Here is a 19,134-nt window from a genome sequence, read left to right as displayed (position 1 = left end):
TAATGACCATTCCTAATGGTTACTAGTTCTAATAGTAACAGGTCCTAATAGCCGCCAGTTCTAATAGTGACAGGTCCTTATGGTGACTGGTCCTAATAGCGCCTGGTCCTAATAGTGACCGGTTGTTATAGTGGCTGGTCCCGATAGCTCCCGGTCCTGCCTGGGTGAGGCTCGCAGCTCCCGGTGCCGCGGGGCCGCAGGGGCTCATCCCCCCCGGGAGATTCCCCATGGATGGGGCCGGTGTCGGACGGGAGGACCCCGGGAGGAGACCCCGGGAGGAGACCCCCGGAGGAGACCCCGGGAGGAGACCCCCGGAGGAGACCCCGCCCCGGGACACGCCCCGGCCCCGGCCCGGCCCCGCCCCCAGCCCCGCCCGGCCCAGGTGGAGGCGGCGGCGGCTGCCGCGGGACCGGCACCGGCACCGGGAGTGGCACCGGGGGCAGGACCGGCTCCGGGCCGAGGTGAGCGGGGCCGAGCAGGGGAGCAGAGCGGGGCGGGGGGTCCCGGTGCCTCCGCGCCGCTCCGTGACCGCCCGGTTTGTTGCTGCTTTGTGAGCGCCGCGTCCCGCCAGCTTCCTCCTCCGCCCCGCGCCTCCCGCCCGGCCCGGCCCGACCCGGCCCGGCCCGGTCCCGCGGGGCTGCCCCTGCCCACCCCGGACCCTTCGCGGATCCCCCTGCCCGGGGTCGTGCCCTGCCCGGCGCCACCAGGGCGGGCACCCGGACGGGTGGCGGGGGCCGGGCTCTTCCTCCTCCTCCTCCTCCTCCTCCTCCTCTCCATCACAGGGGGAAGTGTGGGTGCGTGTCCCGGCGGGGTGACCCGGCCGGAGGGAAAACCCTGCCCGGCCGAGGCAGGGAGGAAAGCGCTAACCTACTTTCTGGCGCCGGTGGCCCGATAAGCAGGCGGGCGGGTGGTTTTTGTTTGTGTTTGCTGATTTTCCCTCTCCCCAGGTGAGCGGGGCTCCCTTCAGGAGCGGCAGCAGGCGAGGGCAGCTGGGCGGGGACCGGGTCCCTGACCCCGAGCATCCTCCTGCCCTCCCGCCCGCCAGGGCTTTGTTGTTGTAGCTGGTTTGAGGTCTGGCTGAGGGCTCTGGGACGCTCACACGTGCTGCCTGGAGTGGCGAGTGCTGCCACCAGCCCTTCGCAGGCGAACAAAACCCTTACAGAGCAGGGCTCAGGTCATCCTCCGTCCGTGTGTACACGGGAGCAGAGGGACGCTATGTGTGGATATTTTAGTCAGATTTTTTGCTGTTGGTCCTCCAGGTTTGGGATGGAGGGGTGAGGCTGAGCTCTACCCCATCCTGCCCTGCCTTGCTGCCAGGCCAGCAGGACTGGGCAGACACAGTCCTTCCAGGCTCCCTGCAGCCAGGTTGTGGTGCCCACGGTGATCTGAGACCCTGCAGTTCTCACTCAGCCCCCCAGATCCACGTTCTGCAGGGGAAAGGCGACCTGAGAGGCTGCATTGTCACCACTGGGTCACTGTGGCAAAGAGGAAGTGTCTGCCCTCTTCCCCAGCCTGGCGTCATCCTTCTCGCCACGAGGAGCCAGGACATTCTCCTGCTCGCACGTTCCCAGTCCCTGGATGGCTGCTCCTGGGGATTTCCAGGGTGAACTCATCACACTGCTGCTGTCCTGGGCACACAGCCTCCCAGCCCAGCCGGGGAACGGGGCAGTGCAGCCCACCACAGTGCCATGGCAATCCTGAGCAAGGGAATGCTGCCTGCTCAGATCACTCCATTGTGCCCTCTGAAGCAGCATCCTTTGGCTCCTGCCTTTTTCCCAAGTGGAGAATAACCAGCTTGGAATTGCCCTACCTCCAAAATGATCTGGAGGGTTCAAGTGCAGCTAAGCCTTCGAGAAACCAGAGCTGCCTCTGCCTGTGCTGCCCTGCTCAGCTCTGGCTTCACATGTGGCTCCCTGGGCTCCCAGCCGCTGGGCTCTGCCCTTCCCAGCTCCTTTGCAGTTAATGGGGTGATCAGAACCTTTTGTTCATGTGGAGGTGGCTCCTGCCAGCCCTGCTCCGGTTTGCTGTGAAGCAGGTGACCACCACCTACCACTTCCCCATCATGGGGGTTCTCTGGCACCGCTGCAGCTGCGCTGGGACACCTGCAGCTGCTGCAAGCCCCGGAGTGAGAAAGGGGACAAGCCAGGAATCAGAACAGAGCTCATTACCAAAGAAAGCAGGAGACAGGTGATGGAGAACCAGCTGGGGGGGAGTTGCAGAGCTGCCCAGACCAACATGGGGCTTGTGAGGCATTTCCACATTTCCCATGGGCATTGGGAGTCCTGCAGGGACCTGACCCGGAGGAACAAGTGCAGGCTTGGCGCTCTCAGGGGCTCAGCACTGAAGGAGTCAATTAGTGAAAGCTGAAAATTAATTACTTAAATCTATATGAGCCCACAAGTGATGGGATCATGAACTCTCCTCCTCTTGAGGGGCTTTTTACCTAATGACTTTTGGTTTCCGCTGTCCTGCCGGTGAGATGTCTGATAACACAGCGAGCTCTCAGTGGGGGTGGGCACAATCCCTTTTAATTACAGAGATCCAGGAGCTGTGGTCCTTTGGGAGCATGCAGTGCTTTGAGTTATGGTCATTTCCTGGCATCTGAGTCGGCCTGGAGAGCTCTGTGTGTGCTGGTAGGTATGGAGGAAACCCTTGGCATTGGTGCCCCTTTTTTCTACTTAAACCCTGTTATTTAAAAAAAAAAACAACAAAAAAGCAGCTGTTTGCTGGTTGCTTTCTTAATGAGGCATTTAAGGTGGAGAATGGAGCCAGGGAGGAGCCCAGACCAACCCTGCCTCTGCTTGCCCACCACACGGGACCCCTGTGTCAGTGTCCCCCTTGTCCTTGGGGACAAGCACTATGGGGTGCTGGTCACATTAGCTGACACAGGACAGAGGTGACCCCGAAATAACTGCTCTGGGAGGGCAGGGGAGCAAATATTTACAGGGTTTGCATGTGAGGGTTTCCTCCTCCACCCTTGTCCTCCAGGAACTTCAAAATGGGAGAGTTGTGTGGGCTTCGATAGAGAAGGAACCAGCTCCCTGCCTGTGGGGCAGCAGCAGGGTGAGGAGGCAGGGAGTGCCTCAGTTTCCCCACTTATGAAATGCCACAAAGGTGTCAGAAAGCATGGAGGTGTCCAGTGGAACTGCAGCTTTTCACCTCGGGGACAGCTTGTGCAGCCCCAAGAGCAGGGCTGATGCTGTGGCTGTGCCTTGGGGAGTGCAGGTATGAACAAACCCACTCAATGCTGTGTGCCAGAGGCTGCGGTGGGACATGGGACAGGAGGGAGCAGGACAACACCCAGGGATGCTCCCTGGCCTTTTCCCAAGCTGTTGACACTGGATGGGAGGAAGAAACGCAGCAGTGTGGAGGGCACATGGTCATGGCTGCATGTCCAGCCCCGTGAGGAGCCGTTCAGGGTCACTCAGTGGATGCTCCTGCCTTACAGCCATCCCACAGGACCATCCCTCCCATCTGCAGACGCCTTTTCCAGCTGCTGCAGCTCCCAGGGCAATGGAGCTCTCCTTCGAGCAGCCTCTGTTGGTTTGTGGTTTATTGATTCCTTGCTTAAAAGTAATATTTCCTGATGTAATTCTTCTGGTCTGACAGTCCCACTTGGGGCAGAAGAAGTGTGGCTGGTGTCCCCCAATATGCCCAGTGTGCCTGTGCCCCCTCCCATGGGCCTGGATTCACTCCCCATGTGTCATGCTGCACACTGGGGGTCTGATGTAGATATTTCTGTAATTTTCCAGCCTGCAGGAATGCCAGGGAGGGTTGGGAGTGACCTCCTGTTCTGTGTGAGCCCAAAGGCTGCGCTCTGTGTCCGTGGGGAGATGGGGAATCCCCAGCCCTCGGTGCTGGAGTGTCCTGCCCAGCCTCAGCTCCCCCATGGGATGGGCAGGGATGTGTCACCAGGGCTGTGCTGTTGTCATACGGCTTTCCCAAGGGTGATCCCATAACCAGTCACCCCTTGTACCTGGTGACTTAACCCAGTCCAAGCTCCCCTGGGCAGGACATGGAGGTGGCTCCTTAAAAAGCAGCACATGCAGCCCCTGGCTGAGCTGCGTGGCTTCCCTGTGGGTGCAGCATCCCAGGGGTGGGATAGCAGGCAGGAGGAGGATGAAGATGGTTGAGGAGACCCCATCTCCAGCTCTTGGCAGCTGAGAGGCTGCAAAGTGCCTGCCTGGCACAGGTCCATGGAGATGCTGTGGTGGGAAGAGCATCACATTCCACAGGCAGCAGTGAGTGTAGGATTCCCTGTGCTGGGTTTGCTCCGTGCTGGGTGGGGATGAGCTGTTCCCAGTCGGGCTTTCCTCTACAGGGTGCAGGTCTGGGCGCTTCAGGCCTCCTGCAATCAGGAGGGGAAGGAAGGAAGGCGAGGAGTGGCCCACCCACGCTCAGCTGCTGCTGGTCAGGAGGAGGGAGGAGCAGCTTCCCCCAGTTGTCCTGGGAGCACTGAGACTTAATGGGGTGTCTGGGGGACAGCCTCCACCCCCTGCCAGCAGAGCTGTCACCATCCACAGCCCAAAGGGACACCACAAGGTCCTTTTCCCCTCTCCTCAGGGAGCTGCTGGCCCTGGAATGGGGAAGGAGGTGGCTGCTGGTGTCCACCCAGGGCTCCCCCTTGCACAGGGGTTGTCAGGGCGAGCAGCACTTGGTACAAGCCTTGGAATGGCTGTGTTGAGATAAGGAGTCTGTTCCCAGAGATAGGCAGCTGCAGCCAAGGGGGCTGGTCCTGCTGCCAGCCCAGGGCTCGTCTCGTCCCTGGGATGAGCCAAATTCCTGCACAGGGCTGAGCACCACCTCCCACTGCTGCATCCCACACAGCATGGGGATGGTCAGAGCCCAGGGCAAGGGAACCCTCTGTAAATACGGGGCATTTCTGCCAGCCCTGTGCTGCTCTGGGTGCCTCAGTGTGCTCTGAAACGGGCAGCAGGGGACTGGGGAAGCCTGCAAGCCCAGCCAGAGCCCTGGCACCAAGAGCTGCTGGAAGAATGAGTGTTCAGCAGAAGAACCAGAGGGAGGAGCGTCCCCTCCAGCCCCACTGACCTTTCATACAAAGAATTTTGCTTCGGGGAGGGAAGTGGGAGTGAACTCAGTAATGACCTGCAGCATGGGATGGCAGGCACATGGCCTGCAGGCAGGCTGTCCCCTTCCCTCGGGAAATACCAACCTGGGACCCCTCAGCCCCTTCCAGAAGGTGCAGCCAGGGCTGAAATACTTGCACCATCATGTCTGTGCCCTCTGTGTTTAAGCCAAGCTAATAAGGAATTGGAGTTGATTTGAGTAAGTAATCAGTTCTTAGGTAAAACCGAGTTAAATCAATCCTGGTAGGCTGGGGAAAAACGAAAATGAGCTTTCCTTGTGTGTGCTGTGGCCGTGCCCGTGACCCCTCTGCACATTCACCCGCGGAGCTGCTGCGCTTCCCTCGCTCCCGGGGGAGACTTTGGCCCTTTGCTCTCCCCGAAGCCATTGGGGTGTCTCAGAGTCTCAGCCTGCATGTCCCTCCCTTGGCTTGAGCTGCAGCCTGAGGAGGGGAGCAGCGTGCTGAGGGTCCCCTCCAGCAGCAGCCACCAGGCCATTGTGGGTTTGCTCTCTGCTGCCTGCTTGGGGATGTTGTGCTCTGGGGGTGCACAGACCCCAGGGAAGTGGGGAGATGTGGGGTGGGTGGCCAGTGGCACAGAGGGACCCTGGCCCACACCCACCCCAGCAGGTTGGGAAGCCTTTGGGTGTCAGCTGTGCTGGGCTGGGTGGGGGTTGTTCTGCTGCTAAAAATTAACGAGAGAGGGAAATGGGCTGTGGCTGGGATGTGGGAAATCCTCCACATGGCTTTTTCTACCAGCTCCCAGGCACTGCAGGCAGGTCCTTCCCTCTCCAAGCCTAGGGATGGCATCAGCCAGGGCTGCTGGGGAGCCCAGGGCTGTGTTCCTGCTCCCCAGCCCTTGCAGCAGGCTGTGGTGTGCAGTGGTGCGAGTGGCCCCGCTCCTCGTGTCCCTCCCCGGGGCAGGGCTTGCTTTATCAGCAGGTCCAGCACAGCTCCCCAGCCGCTTTCCTTCCTCCTGGGGCGTGTCGTGTTCCCAGCTCGCCTGCTGCCATTGCCCAATGTCCTTCCCAACGGAGGAAAATGGGCGAGGATGTTTTAATGGTGGTGTGGGTGAGGTGTGTGCTGGCTGCCTGCACGCCCTGGGCATCAGACAGGATCTCAGCACTCATCCATGCCCCATCTTCCTACCCCAGCATCACAGAGATGCAGATTGAAGCCCCTGTGGGTGTCTGTGCTGCCCGTGTGGCTCAGTGATAAGGGAGAGGGCAGCTAACCATTCCCCCTGAAGCACAGAGGGCCTCTCTCAATACTCAGAACGAAACCTTGCGTCTCAGAGTTTTGCCATCCATTTCCTTTGTGACAGGGATGGGACACGTGGGGGGAAAAAATGGATTGTTTTTCTCTTTTTTTCTCCAGTAATACGTTTTTATTTCTAGAGCTGTTTGTGTTTTGGCTCCGTTTCTCCGTGCCTGAAACCTGAGACTGCAAAGTGGTAAAAAGCTTTTTGAAAGGGAGCAGAAGCAGAGAAGCTGCTGGGTCTCTGCTCGGGTGTGAGTCCACAGGAGCTCGATGCTCAGAGCAGTTGCACAAATTGAGTTTCCTATCCAGAGCTCTTAATAACTGGGAGCACCTTTTAACGCGGCTCCAGCCTTGAGAGAGGTCTTTAAGGTGCTTGTGAATCATTGATGGGCGCATCAATGCCTGATGGGCTCCTGGGTGCCAGCGGAGGCTGTGGGGGTGTGTGGGGCTCTGTGGCACTGCTGGCCCCTTTCTCACTGCCCTGTGGAGGTGAAGAGCTGGGGCTCATCGTGCCCAGGGTGATGGGTATGATGGGTGCTCATGGGGGTCCCACTCCCTGCCCCACACCCTTGGGTGGCTCAGAGCTGCTTTCTCTGTTGTTCCAGTAATGTCCCTTCCCCCAGTGCCGGCTCAGGGAGAGAGATCCCAATCCTTCCCCAAGCATCCATTAACCCGCTGCATCCAACCAGGGCTGCTCTGCAGTGCTGTCTCTGCTGTCTTGTGCTATGGCTGATGATCCCTTTGTGTTGCTTGGACCATCAGTGACACTTTTTATGGATCACATAATTTTTCCCATCCCTTTCTTCCTTGGGTGTGCTTCCTCTGGTCAGTGCTTGTTGTGATTTGCTCTGGGACTGGGAGCCAGCCCTGGTCACCTTCCTTCCTTCCTTGTGTTTTTTGGTTGGAGGCTCAAACCTCATCTCAGTTGCTCCCCAGTGGCCTCAGCACATCTGCCCTCCTGGGAACAGGTGGGGCCTTCACCCCCCTGCTGCTGTGGGAGCACAGGCTGTGTCCCTCACTGCTGGGTGTCAGGCTTTGGTGACCTTCAGCCAAAAGCTTTGGGAGGGGACATGGTGATAGTGGGGGATCTCAGCAACAAGACCAGGCGGTGCTCCCTCCATGCCCTGCCTGTTTATCGCTCTCTGTGGGTCAATGGCAACACCTCCAGCGCATGGAGATCTTTTCCAGCCTGAAGTGGCAGCGTGCTGCCCCCAGGACCCTTCCTGCAGCCCAAAACACAGCTCCTACCAAGCTCAGGACATGCCTGTGGCTGTCACCCCCTGCTGCTGTGACCTGCCCTTTCCCTGCAGCAGGGCATGTCCTCAGCCGTCCCCCCACGTCAGCTCCGTGTGTCGCCTTTCACTTCCCTTTTCTGTCCCCAGGACAAAGCCACCATGTCCACCCTGAGTGTCCAAGGACTGGGCTGAGGCTCCCTGGGGACCTGCAGCTGAGCTGTGCTCTGTGATGGGGTGGCTGCCAGGGCTGCCGGGCAGGGAGCCACGCTCCTGCTGACAGAGCCCTCCATGCCAGGGCTGGGGGTGACAGGGACCTGGGAGAGCAGGGGACCTCGAGGGCCAGGCTTGTGGCTGTCTCTGGGTGGAGGCACCGTCTGGCCCTTTCCCACGCTGAGCACGCCAGCTCCAGGCACGTGGTGAGTGGGAAAACACCTTCCAGCACCGTCTGCTGGGGATTTCTCTGCCTAGCACGGGATAAGGCTCCTGGTGGCTCAGGATCTGTGCTCAGGGGGTGGCTGCTGCCTCCAGCCTGTGTGCCAAGGGAACCTTGAGCTCTTGGGGCCGCTGCCCTCCTCCCCCTCCCGCTCAATGCCAAATTGCCGATGCACAGAGCCGTGACAGGCGCTCCGGCCGCGTGACCGTGACTGGACAGCAGGTGCCTGCCGGGCTGTGCCAGCTCCCCTGGGACTGAGGCACCTCGGGGGAGCCCAGTCCAGCCCTCCACCCCTGCATGGGGAGCTGCTGGGAAGCGAGACCAGGATTTTAAACACCCTGCAAACCTGCTTTACTGGGAAGCACAGAGATCTGGGGCTGTGCAGCCTGTGGTGGGAGCAGTTGGGGAAGGGATTTTGGGATAGGGGTGTAAGAGCTGGCTCCAATTTCTGTGCTTCAGGCTGTTCTGGTTCTCACCACTCCGAGCCATTCCCCAGAGCTGCAGAAGGATGAGGGGGCCACAGGGATTGCTCTGATCCCAGCGTGTTCCCATTCCCAGCTGCCATCTCGGGCTCGTTGCTGGCTGCCCTGAGAGGAAAACAAACACAGTCTCCAGCTCACCAGTGGGATGGAAAGTTTTACTTGCTGGGGCTGGCACTCTCCCAGTTTAGCAGCTATGAAATACCCAGTGAGGCACTCATGTTCCAAGCTTGCTCTTCCTGGGTGTCTTGCTTCCCAAGAGATTTACCTGGCAGCAGCAGGGGAAAACTCTCTGCCATGGGGCATTGCTGTAAATGGGGGCTTTTCCTCCTCCTGCTGCCCTGTGCCAGCGGCTGATCCCTGTCCCTGGTGTCCAGCCACCTGCAGCCCTGTCCCCAAGGTCTAGGGAGCACTGAGCTCAGCTCTCCCTGTGCCAGGATGCTCCTGCAGCCCTTGCCTGCTTTCCCACACATGGCTTTTCATCACAGCCTCTCCCCACAGGAGGAATTGGGCCGTGTCCCCGGGCTCCCGTGCGTGAAGGACAGAGGCAGAGGAAGGCTGCTGTGGGTGTTTGCCATCACTGTGCAGGATCCCTGTCACTCTTATGAGGTGAGGAGACCCTCCTGGGGACCAGCACTGGCTGAACCCCCAGGGGAAATTTGGGAGTTGATTGCTCCCAGCTTTGGTGCTGGAGAGGGAGCCCAGCACCCATTTTAATGCAGGAGCAGAAGGCTATCACATGGCCCAGGAGCTGATGGAGGGCAGCAATGCCAGCTAGTGCTGCCAACTCCAGGCTTTCCCATCCCTGGGGAGCTGGTTCTGGACTCCTGCATCCCCACAAAGCTGATTCCTTGGGCACCCCATGCTCCTTAAGCCAGGCTTTGCTTATGGTGTGGTCTAAGGGGAGGATTGTGTTCAGGATTGTGTCCAAGTGCTAAAGGAGCTGCAAAAGTGTCCCTGTCCCTGACTCTTGCTTTGGGAATGGGCTGCCAATGGGATCCTGTTGCAGAGGGGGCTGGTGGGATCTCAGTCACTCATCTGGTTGCTCAAGTGATGTTACCTAAGGAGAGCAGAGCTGTCAGAATCTGGTCTTTGGGATCTTGGGCAGGGAGAGGAACCAGGCCTGGGGATCAAGCTGGCATTTTGCAGCCAGTGGCACTGCAAACATGTCAGGTGACACCATTCTCATGGCCATGGCTGTCCTGGGGGAAAAGAGATGCTTGTGAGACCTGTGTGAGTCCCCTGGGCACTGGCACGTGGTCAAGGAGGATGGGAAGAAGTCAGAGAGGGCTGTGCCTCCCTTCTGATTGCCCTCATAGTCTCTAATAGGATCTGGGACTTGTTCTCTTGCACTCGGATGGAATTACTTTTCCTGCAAAGCCCTGCCTGGTAGAGCTGGCTTCAGGGACCCTTGGGAGGGGATTTCTCGAGGAATTAACCACGTCTTGGCTGTTAAGCTTCCCTCTCCTTGCACATGGTGCCAGGGAGGATTCAGTCTCCCAGCCTGATGTGTGCATGCACGTGACAAAGGGGAATGTCCCGCATCTCCCCTTCGTGGGGCACCCCAACACACAGCAGGTCCACGTGGGAGCTGTGGGGATGTGGATCAGGTGTTTTCAGGCCTTGTGCATCCCCTCCTTTCCCACCCTGCTCAGGTAAGAGGAGCTCCTTGCAGACATCCCCTGCAATCTCCCCTTGGCTCCCTTGCCAGACTGGGAGGGCTGGTGTTTCCATGTGCTGCAGCTGTGAGCCACGGGTCTGGCCAGGGCTTGCTGGGGTCCCCCATATTTCCGAGGCACATGGTCAGGCTCATCCTGGCGGGGTGTGAAAGCTGGATGTCCCACAGGGATGTGATGGGGATGCTCTGACCTGGGCACTGTTGCCATCCCTGCCCTACTGCCAGCAGGTGAAGGGGTGGCGTTGGTGACCCCCCCAGGGGACTGGAGTGAGTGGTTGATATAAGCCTTGGGTTGATATAACCGAAACTCAGGGATGGAATGTGGGTTTTGGGGATGCAGCAGCTGGGCTCATGATGGCAAGGTCTCACCAGCCACAGGGACACAGGGGGCTCAGTCTGGTGATGTCCCACCGGGACAGCCACATCTCCTACTGGGACCCAGCCCTTCCTCACACACAAGCTCCTGGGGGAATAGTTCTCCCCTGTGGCTGACTCCCTGCACTCTGCCAGCCTGCCGACCACCAGCGGCCCAAGATGTCAGCCGGGGACAAGAACGGGGGCAGCCGCTCCAGCAGCAGCCGCCTGCAGAGCAAGAAACCCCCCAACCTGTCCATTGTCATCCCCCCGCGGGAGGCAGAGGAGGACGGTGCCCACAAGGAGGTGAGTGGTGGAGCTGCATCCGTCCTACGCTGGGCTTGGGGGGCTGCTGGATGCCATCCTGTCCCTAATGCCCTGCTCTGCCTTCCAGCCCTCCAAGGTGCCCGTCTACCGCAAGAGCAAGAGCCTGCAGGAGCCTCGCCCGGAGCGCCGGCCCGGCTTCCGCCGGCAGACATCCCTGTCCCAGAGCATCCGCAAGTGAGGGCGGGGTGGGCGCCAGTCATGGCTGGGTCACTCAGAGGGGACCGTGTCAGGACATTTTGGACACAGACAGAGGACTTGGGGTGGGGTTGGAGAGTTGTGTCTCAGAAGGGAATGCAAGAATCACTTTCTTCCACTTCCCTTTGACCCATAGCTGAGTCAAAACTGCCCAGCTGCAGCCTGGGCTGAGACACCCCAACCCCAAGCGCCTGCCAGAGGGGACACCTGGGTGGGATGGTGGTACCTGGTGTGGGGGAGCAGCTGTGTGACAGGTGTGCCCACTGTGTGTCCAGGGGCACAGCGCAGTGGTTCGGCGTCAGTGGTGACTGGGAGGGGAAGCGACAGCAGTGGCAGCGCAAGAGCCTGCAGCACTGCAGCATGAGGTACGGCAAGCTGAAGCCCGCCTATCGCGACATGGAGCTGCCCAGCCAGGAGGTGCCCTCCTTCCAGGCCACTGAGTCACCCAAGCCCGCCAAGATGCCCAAGGTAGAGCTCGGGGTGAGGGGTCCCACTCCCAGCCTTGCTCTCCCAGCACTGACATCTCTTCCCTCCCCCAGATCGTGGACCCGCTGGCCAGGGGCCGTCCCTTCCGCCATCCCGATGAGACTGACCGTCCCCACACGCCCCACCACGTCCTGCCCCCGCTCACCCCTGGCGTTGTCTCCTTGGCATCCTTCAACAGCATCCGCTCGGGCTACGGCCGCCTGCCGCGCAGGAAGAGGGAGTCTGTCGCCCACATGAGCTTCAAGGCGGCCGCAGCCCTTCTCCGAGTGAGTTTTGGGAGTGTGAGGGGAATCATCTTCCTAAGCTGGGTTTCAGTTCTGTCCTTCACCCATCATCTTTGTCTCTTGGCTGTTTGCTTTGCATGGAGGCTGCTGTCCCTCCAGGGCAGGATTGAGGGGGGAGATTGGTTTGTTTAACCTGAGCTCTACTTCAAAGTAGAAGTTTTGGTAAAAATTGGACAATCTGAAAAAAAAATCCAATTTCTGCATTCCATTGCTGAGGGGCAAGGAAACCTCTCCAGCAATTTTATTGCTTCCAAGGAGCCCTGGGCAAACCTTGGGGATAGGTTTGTGGGTATGAGACCAGATGAATTCAGAGGTCACTTGTCACACTGACTAACGTGGCCATGGTCCAGTGCAGATTCTGAGAAGCTAAAGGCAGCATCTTCTGCCAGTTCCTCCCCACGTGAGTGGCTATGGTGGCTGATTGGGATTTAGTCCCTGCCCCTTGGCTTTGAAGAGGGAAGATCTGATAAACCCTCAGTGCTGCAAACACTGGGGGCTTCTGGTTGCTTACCTTCATTTGCTTGCGCTGCCAAAGGGACGCTCTGTCCTGGAGCCGCTGGCTCCCAAGCGAAGGAGCAAGAGGAGCTTCCTGTACCCCAGCTTCATGGACGAGGACATGGTGGATGCTGCTGATACCCTGGACTCGTCTTTCTTCAGTAAGGCAAGCGACGTTCCATGCTGGCTGCTGGAGCTGGGGCATGTCCCAGTGCCCTGTGCTGGGTGTGGAGCAGGGCTCTCACAAGGAGCCCTGTGCTGGCACTCCACCCAGTAGTGACAGAGGCATCGGTGGCTGCTGTGCCCCAGCCTTGGTGACAGGGAATGATGTTGCCATCGGGGCACATTTCACACCCTGTGATGAGCCATCAGTGGGATGTCATTGGGGATCACCCACTCCCCTTGGCCAGTCAGGGGGTTTCTGACCCATCACACGTATCCAAGGACACGTATCCATCCCCTCTCCAGATGGACATGCACGATGAGACGTACTCCATGCCCGATGACGTCTTTGAGTCACCTCCTCTATCCGCCACGTACTTACGCATGCACCAGGTGGGGGAGGATGCCAGGGTATCCCCCGAGGTGGAGCAGCCCACCCCGTGAGTACCACCCCTCAGCAGGTGTTGTCCCCAAGGCTGCCCAGGTGCCCTGCTGCAGGCAGGACAATGTCCCCAGCCATCCCTGCCACGGGCACCAGGCACTTCCATGATAATCCTGGGAGAATGGAGCCAGGAGGTGCTCAGAGCCTCATCTCAGGGCATCCTCGGGGCTCTGGCCATGGGGTGTTTGTCAGCTGGTCCTTTTTGGCAGGTGTGATGTTTCTCCTCTCTCCACAGGCGGGAGGGTGTCCGGCTGGCCTCAGTGCCGGGCAGCGCGGGCCCGGCTCCGCGGCGGGGCAGGCGCATCGCCTCCAAAGTGAAGCACTTTGCCTTCGACCGCAAGAAACGCTACTACGGGCTGGGGGTGGTGGGCAAGTGGCTGAACAGGACGTACCGGCGCAGCCTGAGCAGCATCGTGCAGTCCCAGCTGGAGATCACCGACAGCCACCGGTGAGGGACACCAAACACCCCGGCACGGATGTGTGTCCCCCTCAATGCTTGGGGATCAGCGTCTGGGGGACTGCGGTGTCCCTTTGCCCAGCTTTGACCAATTCCAATTTTGGGTCCTGTCCCCTCCAGGCCGTATTTCACATACTGGATCACCTTTGTCCACATTCTCATCACCCTGCTGGTCATCGGCACCTACGGCATCGCTCCCATTGGCTTCACCCAGCACGTGACGACAGAGTTAGTAAGTTTAAGAGCCATCTTTCAGGGGAGACTGTAACCACCACGGTGTCTCTGCGAGGACTGGGAGCACCATGTGGCACTCCAGCATTTGAGAGGCTCTGTGAAAGAGCCAGGGCAAGGGAAGGAGCAGCACCGTGTTGCAGCAGAATATGTGGTGGGAGCAGAGCTGTTCCTCTCTCCTGCCTTGCTGCTGGGACCCAGCAGCCCTTCCCCTCGGATGTAGGAGCTGCTCAGCCCCTTTTGAGTGGAGGGAGACAGGGGCACACCCCCTCAGAACTCACCCCTTCAGTGGGAGCTGACCCTGGCCTCTCTTGGCAGGTGCTGAGGAACAAAGGTGTCTACGAGAGCGTCAAGTACATCCAGCAGGAAAACTTCTGGATCGGGCCCAGCTCGGTATGGACCCAGCCAGACCCTTGGCCCCTGGTCTCACACTCTGCTTCCCCTGCCCTGAGCTGAGGGGGTTCTCTGAGGTGCTCCTCTCCTCAGGGGGGCAAAGCTTAACCTCCTCACTCCAGCCTGCCGCCCTGGGCCCCTGGGCCCCCATCCCACTGGGACATGTGGCATCACAGTGGGATGGTCTTGCCTTCCCTCCACTGGGATGACAGAGACCATTGTCTACTGCCTGTGGAGACCTCCTGCTCCTGCTAAACTCTCCCTGGGGGTGGCTGGAGCAAGGGGAGGTGCACAGACAAAGCATCCCCTCTATCCCCAGATCGACCTGATCCACCTGGGAGCCAAGTTCTCCCCCTGCATCCGGAAGGACCGGCAGGTGGAGCGTCTCATCCAGCGCGAGCGGGACCGGGAGCGCGGCTCCGGCTGCTGCGTCCAGAACGACAACTCAGGCTGCATCCAGACCCTGCCACAGGACTGCTCGGTGTGTGCCCCTGCCATGGGCACCTGGAAGGGCTGGGGATCCCTGGGGAAAAACAGGGGAAACCATCTCAACCCTGCAGTGCACCAGGGCAGGATACATGTGGGGTCAGAGCCGTGCATTCCCTACTGCATCCTCAGTCTCTCCATGCTTCCTGCAGGAGACACTGGCAACATTCATCAAGTGGCCGGGCAGCAACGCACCAGCCATGGGCTCAGGAGAGAAGCGAACCTCGGGGGCTGTGTGTCACCAGGACCCCAGGTAGAAGTAGCAGCTGCGTGGAGGTGGCCAGGTCACCTGGCTGTGTGTGGGACATGGCAGAAGGGGCTGCCTTTCCAGCTTGGATGCCTTGAATCCTCTTGTCTGTGGGGATGGAAGGCTTTTTCACACCATAGGAGAGTGATAAAGAAGAGGGAAGTGGGGAAACTGAGGTGGGGCCTGTCCTAAACACAGGCAGCAGCAGGTGATGCTGTTGTGCTTGTCCCTGTCCTGCTGGGATGGGAACATCCATGGGCATCAGTGGGGTTGTCCAGCAGCTCAGAGTTCCCTGGCAGAAGGAGCTGCTGTGGGGTGTTGTGGGCAGGATCGAGGCAGGTTCCAGAGCAGTCTGTGCCTGAGGGGGTTACTGCTCTGCAGGGGGGGATGTGTTGGGGGGACACACCCGACTCACCTCCCTCCTCCTGCCAGGACATGTGAGGAGCCAGCATCCAACCCACCCCATGTGTGGCCAGATGACATCACCAAGTGGCCGGTAAGAGCCTGGTGCCACCATCAGCTGGTGGCTCCATGGTGGCGGTGGCAATGAGCCCAGCAGGGGGCTGCAGGGACAGCCTGGAGCCCTGGAACTCTTGACCAGTGCCTCTTTCCCTCCTGCTTCTAGATCTGCACCTACGAGACCAAAACCAACCACACGGGCTTTGCCCACCTGGACTGCGAGATCAAGGGCAGGCCCTGCTGCATCGGCACCAAGGGCAGGTGGGTCACAGCAAAGGGGACACCTGGCTTGGCTCCCCGCTCTGCACCCCTGCCTCGTGTTGTCCCATCAGTGCCCAGAGCTGTGCCTGGGGGCAGAGGGAGGTTACAGAGCCTTGAGGAGTGGGAAGCACAGTAGCAGCAGGCTGGGAGCAGAGGGGGATGCTCAGGGGTGTCCTGAGTGTGCCCTGCCCCCAGCGAGCCCCCTCCTGCCCCCTGCCAGCTGCGAGATCACTACGCGGGAGTACTGCGACTTCATGCACGGCTACTTCCACGAGGAGGCAACGCTCTGCTCGCAGGTGAGCAGGGCCAGGGAGGCATGGCAGGGCGTGTGAGGTACAACCCCAGCAGCCATGCTGATGCCAAAAGGCTTTGAAGTATCCTACCAGGAATGGGCCGTGGTTGGGATGGGCGTGAGCAGGGGTGATGCGAGGTGCAGAGGCTTTCCCAGCTACTGGCTGGGCTCCTGCTGCTGTGCTCACCTTGCTGGTGTGGTGCCCCACACCATCCAGAATCCCCTCACAGCTGCCACATGGCATCATTGGCAACCCATCCCTGTGACCCATCCTTTGCTCACCTGTGCCTTTGCAGGTGCACTGCCTGGACGAGGTCTGTGGGCTCCTGCCCTTCCTGAACCCGGAGGTCCCTGACCAGTTCTACCGCCTGTGGCTGTCCCTGTTCCTGCATGCCGGGTGAGCCAGAGCCCCCCATAGCCCAGGGATGGGGTGGGAGAGAAGAGGGAAGGGCACCCCCAGACTACGGTGACAGGTGCCTTCAGTGGGGGTGTTCTGTGAGCTGTCTCGTGCCCTGGGGCACTGGGTGGGAGGGCTGGGCAGGGGTCTCTAACCCAGGGCCTCTCCCCAGCATCATCCACTGCCTGGTGTCGGTGACGTTCCAGATGACAGTGCTGCGGGATCTGGAGAAGCTGGCAGGCTGGCATCGCATCTCCATCATCTTCATCCTCAGCGGCATTACGGGCAACCTGGCCAGTGCCATCTTCCTACCCTACAGGGCAGAGGTGAGGGTTCGGGGGCTCTGTCCTAAATCCTGTCAGCTCCCAGGGAACCAGAGGACATCCCTCTCCATCCCCATCCTGGGCTGAGATTTGGGGAAGGGGCTGGAGCACAGATTCTCACCCCCTGGCAGGGTTTTCTGTGGGAGATGGGGAGGTGTCCCTGTCCCACGTGTGGTGGTGGCACATGCCATGTGTGTCACATGTCACCACGTGTCCGTGAGCGTGCGGGGTCCCTGGACAGGCAGATGGCTAATCTGCTGCCAGCCAAACCCTGTCAGGCTTTAAATGAGATCATGCCAAGGGCCCTAATCCCCCCACAGGTGTGCCAGGATGGGGCTGTGGTCTGGGAGGGGGTGATGCTGTCTGGCTGCTGAGTCACAGAAGGTATCAGCTCTGCCAAAACAGCACCACCCTGCTTCCCTCCTCATCCCCCTGTGCCAGGGTCCCACCCCTGAGCCCCATGCAGGATCCTGCACAGGGATGCAGGAGCCAAATGCACTTTGCTAGGGGAGGAGAGGATCCCTGGGGGACGTGAGGTGTGTCTGGGGTGACACAGTGTCCAGCCCAGTGTCCCCCATCCCTGCAGGTGGGCCCTGCCGGGTCCCAGTTCGGCTTGCTGGCCTGCCTCTTCGTGGAGCTCTTCCAAAGCTGGCAAGTGCTGGAGAAACCCTGGAAAGCCTTCCTCAACCTCTTTGGCATCGTCCTCTTCCTCTTCATCTGCGGCCTCTTGCCCTGGATCGACAACATCGCTCACCTCTTTGGCTTCCTGAGCGGCCTCCTGCTGTCCTTCGCCTTCCTGCCCTACATCACCTTCGGCACGGTGGACAAGTACCGCAAGCGGGCCATGATCATCGTGTCCCTGCTGGTCTTCGTGGGGCTCTTTGGCTCGCTGGTGGTGTGGCTGTACGTGTACCCCATCAACTGGCGCTGGGTGGAGTACCTCACCTGCCTGCCCTTCACCAGCAAGTTCTGCGAGAAGTACGAGCTGGAGCAGGTCCTGCACTGACCCTGCCGGCAGGGATGGGGCTGGGATGGGCAATTGTTTTCCATGGGGTGGGTCCTTCCCTGCCTGTGGGAGATGGTGGTGGCTGCTCCAGGATGGGGCAGATCCTGGGCATGGCTCCATCCTCAGGGATGGTGGGTTTGGGGTACCCCTTGCTCAACGCTGGGGATGCAGGGCTGAGCCAGCCCTGCCTTCAACCCTTCTGGGGCTCCTTCCTGATGCTGGAAAGCCATAACTGCTTTGGGGACTGACTCTGGCTGCTGCCTGTGTGGGGAAAGGGCTGAGGGAAGTGGGATTTTGGTGTATCCATGGCCAGGCTGGACTCCCAGTCCTTGGGTGAAGCTGCTGAAGTCTCCAGCCTGTGCCCCTGCCTGCCTGGGGCCCCATCCCACCTCAGTGCTCTGCAGCACTGCAGCTCATACTGTGAACAAAACCCCCTTTTTGCAGGGGCACTTTTTTTATCCACAGCTCTTTAGGTCCAGGGTTTCTCCATTTTGGGCTCCCTGGAGTCTCTGTCGTGGCTCCAAGATGTTCAGAGCTGAGCTTCAAATATATTTTTCAGTCCTGTTCTCTCTGAGGGCCCCAAGGAGGCTTGTGCCTTCCCACATGGCTCCTCATGGAGAGGCAGGACTTGGGACAGGGGGCTTCTCTTTCCCTTATTTCAGTGAAATTCTCTTTTGGGAAGGGGAGGAGTGGCAAGGACCACATTTGTAGTGCCATGGTGTGAGGCAGACATGGAGAAGAACCCCTTGGGGAGCTCGTGTGGCTGCTTCTGGAGCCCACAGACCTCTCAGGAAGCTGTTGGTGCTCCAACCTCCTGCCTTGAGTCCCTGCTGTTTCCCTTTTCCCTTTGTCAAAGCGTGGAGATGCTGGTAGCCCTCCCTTCCTCCAGTGGTGCTGGTCAGATGGGGAAGTGCAGGATGGGGCAGTCACCTTCCCTCTTCCCTGCCTGAGGCTGCACATTCCCACCTGCCCCCAGCCCTGGGCTGCTCTCCCCAGCGTCTCCTCCTCCTTCCCATCAGCCATGGCACGAAGGCAGGTCCTTCCAGGGGTCTGGGTGACCCCTCTGGGCTGCTCTGGACCCAGGCTGGTGCCAGGCTGTCTCTCCCCTGAGATGTGTTGCTTTGGTGCTGGAGGCCTCAGTGCTTTTAAAGCAGGGGGGCAGGTGGGAGTCCTCCAGTTCAGATGTCCTGGGATGAATATTCAAGGGCTGAGGGCCTGGCTCCCTCTCTACAACCACTTCTGAGTGAGCCCAGGAGCATCTGCATCCGTCCCTGCATCCCTCCCTCCACCCTGGGCCAGTTTTCAGCCCCACTCTGTCCCCCCAGTTGCTGCTCCAGCCAAAGACAGACACTTCACCTCATTTTGTCTCTTTTTGATACTTTTTTAAAAAGCTGAGGGTTCCCCCCCTTAATAAATTTCTACCTGTATTTAATGAGATGCATGAGGCCTTTTCTCCCTTCTTGGGCGTGGGGACACTGCACTTTTTGGGGGTTCTGGTTGTTTTGGTGATGGCTGGTGTGGCAGGGAGGGAGAACAAGCTGGGGCTGGTGCCCTGATGAGCCACTGAAACCCCTCCCTGGGAGGAGACAGGGCTTGGAGGGTGTCAAGCAGAAGGAGAATCCAAATACTTGGATCCATGGAACCTCCTGATCCTGCTTGAGGGGAGAGC

The 19,134-nt window shown here is 59.7% G+C and overlaps 1 protein-coding gene across 1 annotated transcript; it reads left to right on the top strand.

Annotated features, from left to right (window-relative positions):
- The first annotated feature begins 367 nt into the window (after window positions 1-367).
- Window positions 368-18,901, top strand: RHBDF2 (rhomboid 5 homolog 2). The gene is made up of 19 exons (XM_058852528.1): window positions 368-461; window positions 8,992-9,099; window positions 10,679-10,828; window positions 10,917-11,023; window positions 11,320-11,512; window positions 11,584-11,796; window positions 12,350-12,475; window positions 12,778-12,911; window positions 13,149-13,361; window positions 13,491-13,602; window positions 13,920-13,994; window positions 14,314-14,475; window positions 14,633-14,733; window positions 15,160-15,223; window positions 15,353-15,447; window positions 15,668-15,743; window positions 16,036-16,136; window positions 16,309-16,462; window positions 17,046-18,901. The coding sequence occupies exons 3-19, from the start codon at window positions 10,703-10,705 to the stop codon at window positions 17,463-17,465; spliced, it is 2,472 nt and encodes an 823-aa protein (XP_058708511.1). The 5' UTR covers window positions 368-461; window positions 8,992-9,099; window positions 10,679-10,702; the 3' UTR covers window positions 17,466-18,901.
- The last annotated feature ends 233 nt before the right edge of the window (window positions 18,902-19,134 follow it).

The sequence above is a fragment of the Poecile atricapillus genome, chromosome 17 (genome assembly GCF_030490865.1).
Source record: "Poecile atricapillus isolate bPoeAtr1 chromosome 17, bPoeAtr1.hap1, whole genome shotgun sequence".
NCBI lineage: Eukaryota > Metazoa > Chordata > Aves > Passeriformes > Paridae > Poecile > Poecile atricapillus.
This window is presented reverse-complemented; position numbering and strand designations above follow the sequence as displayed.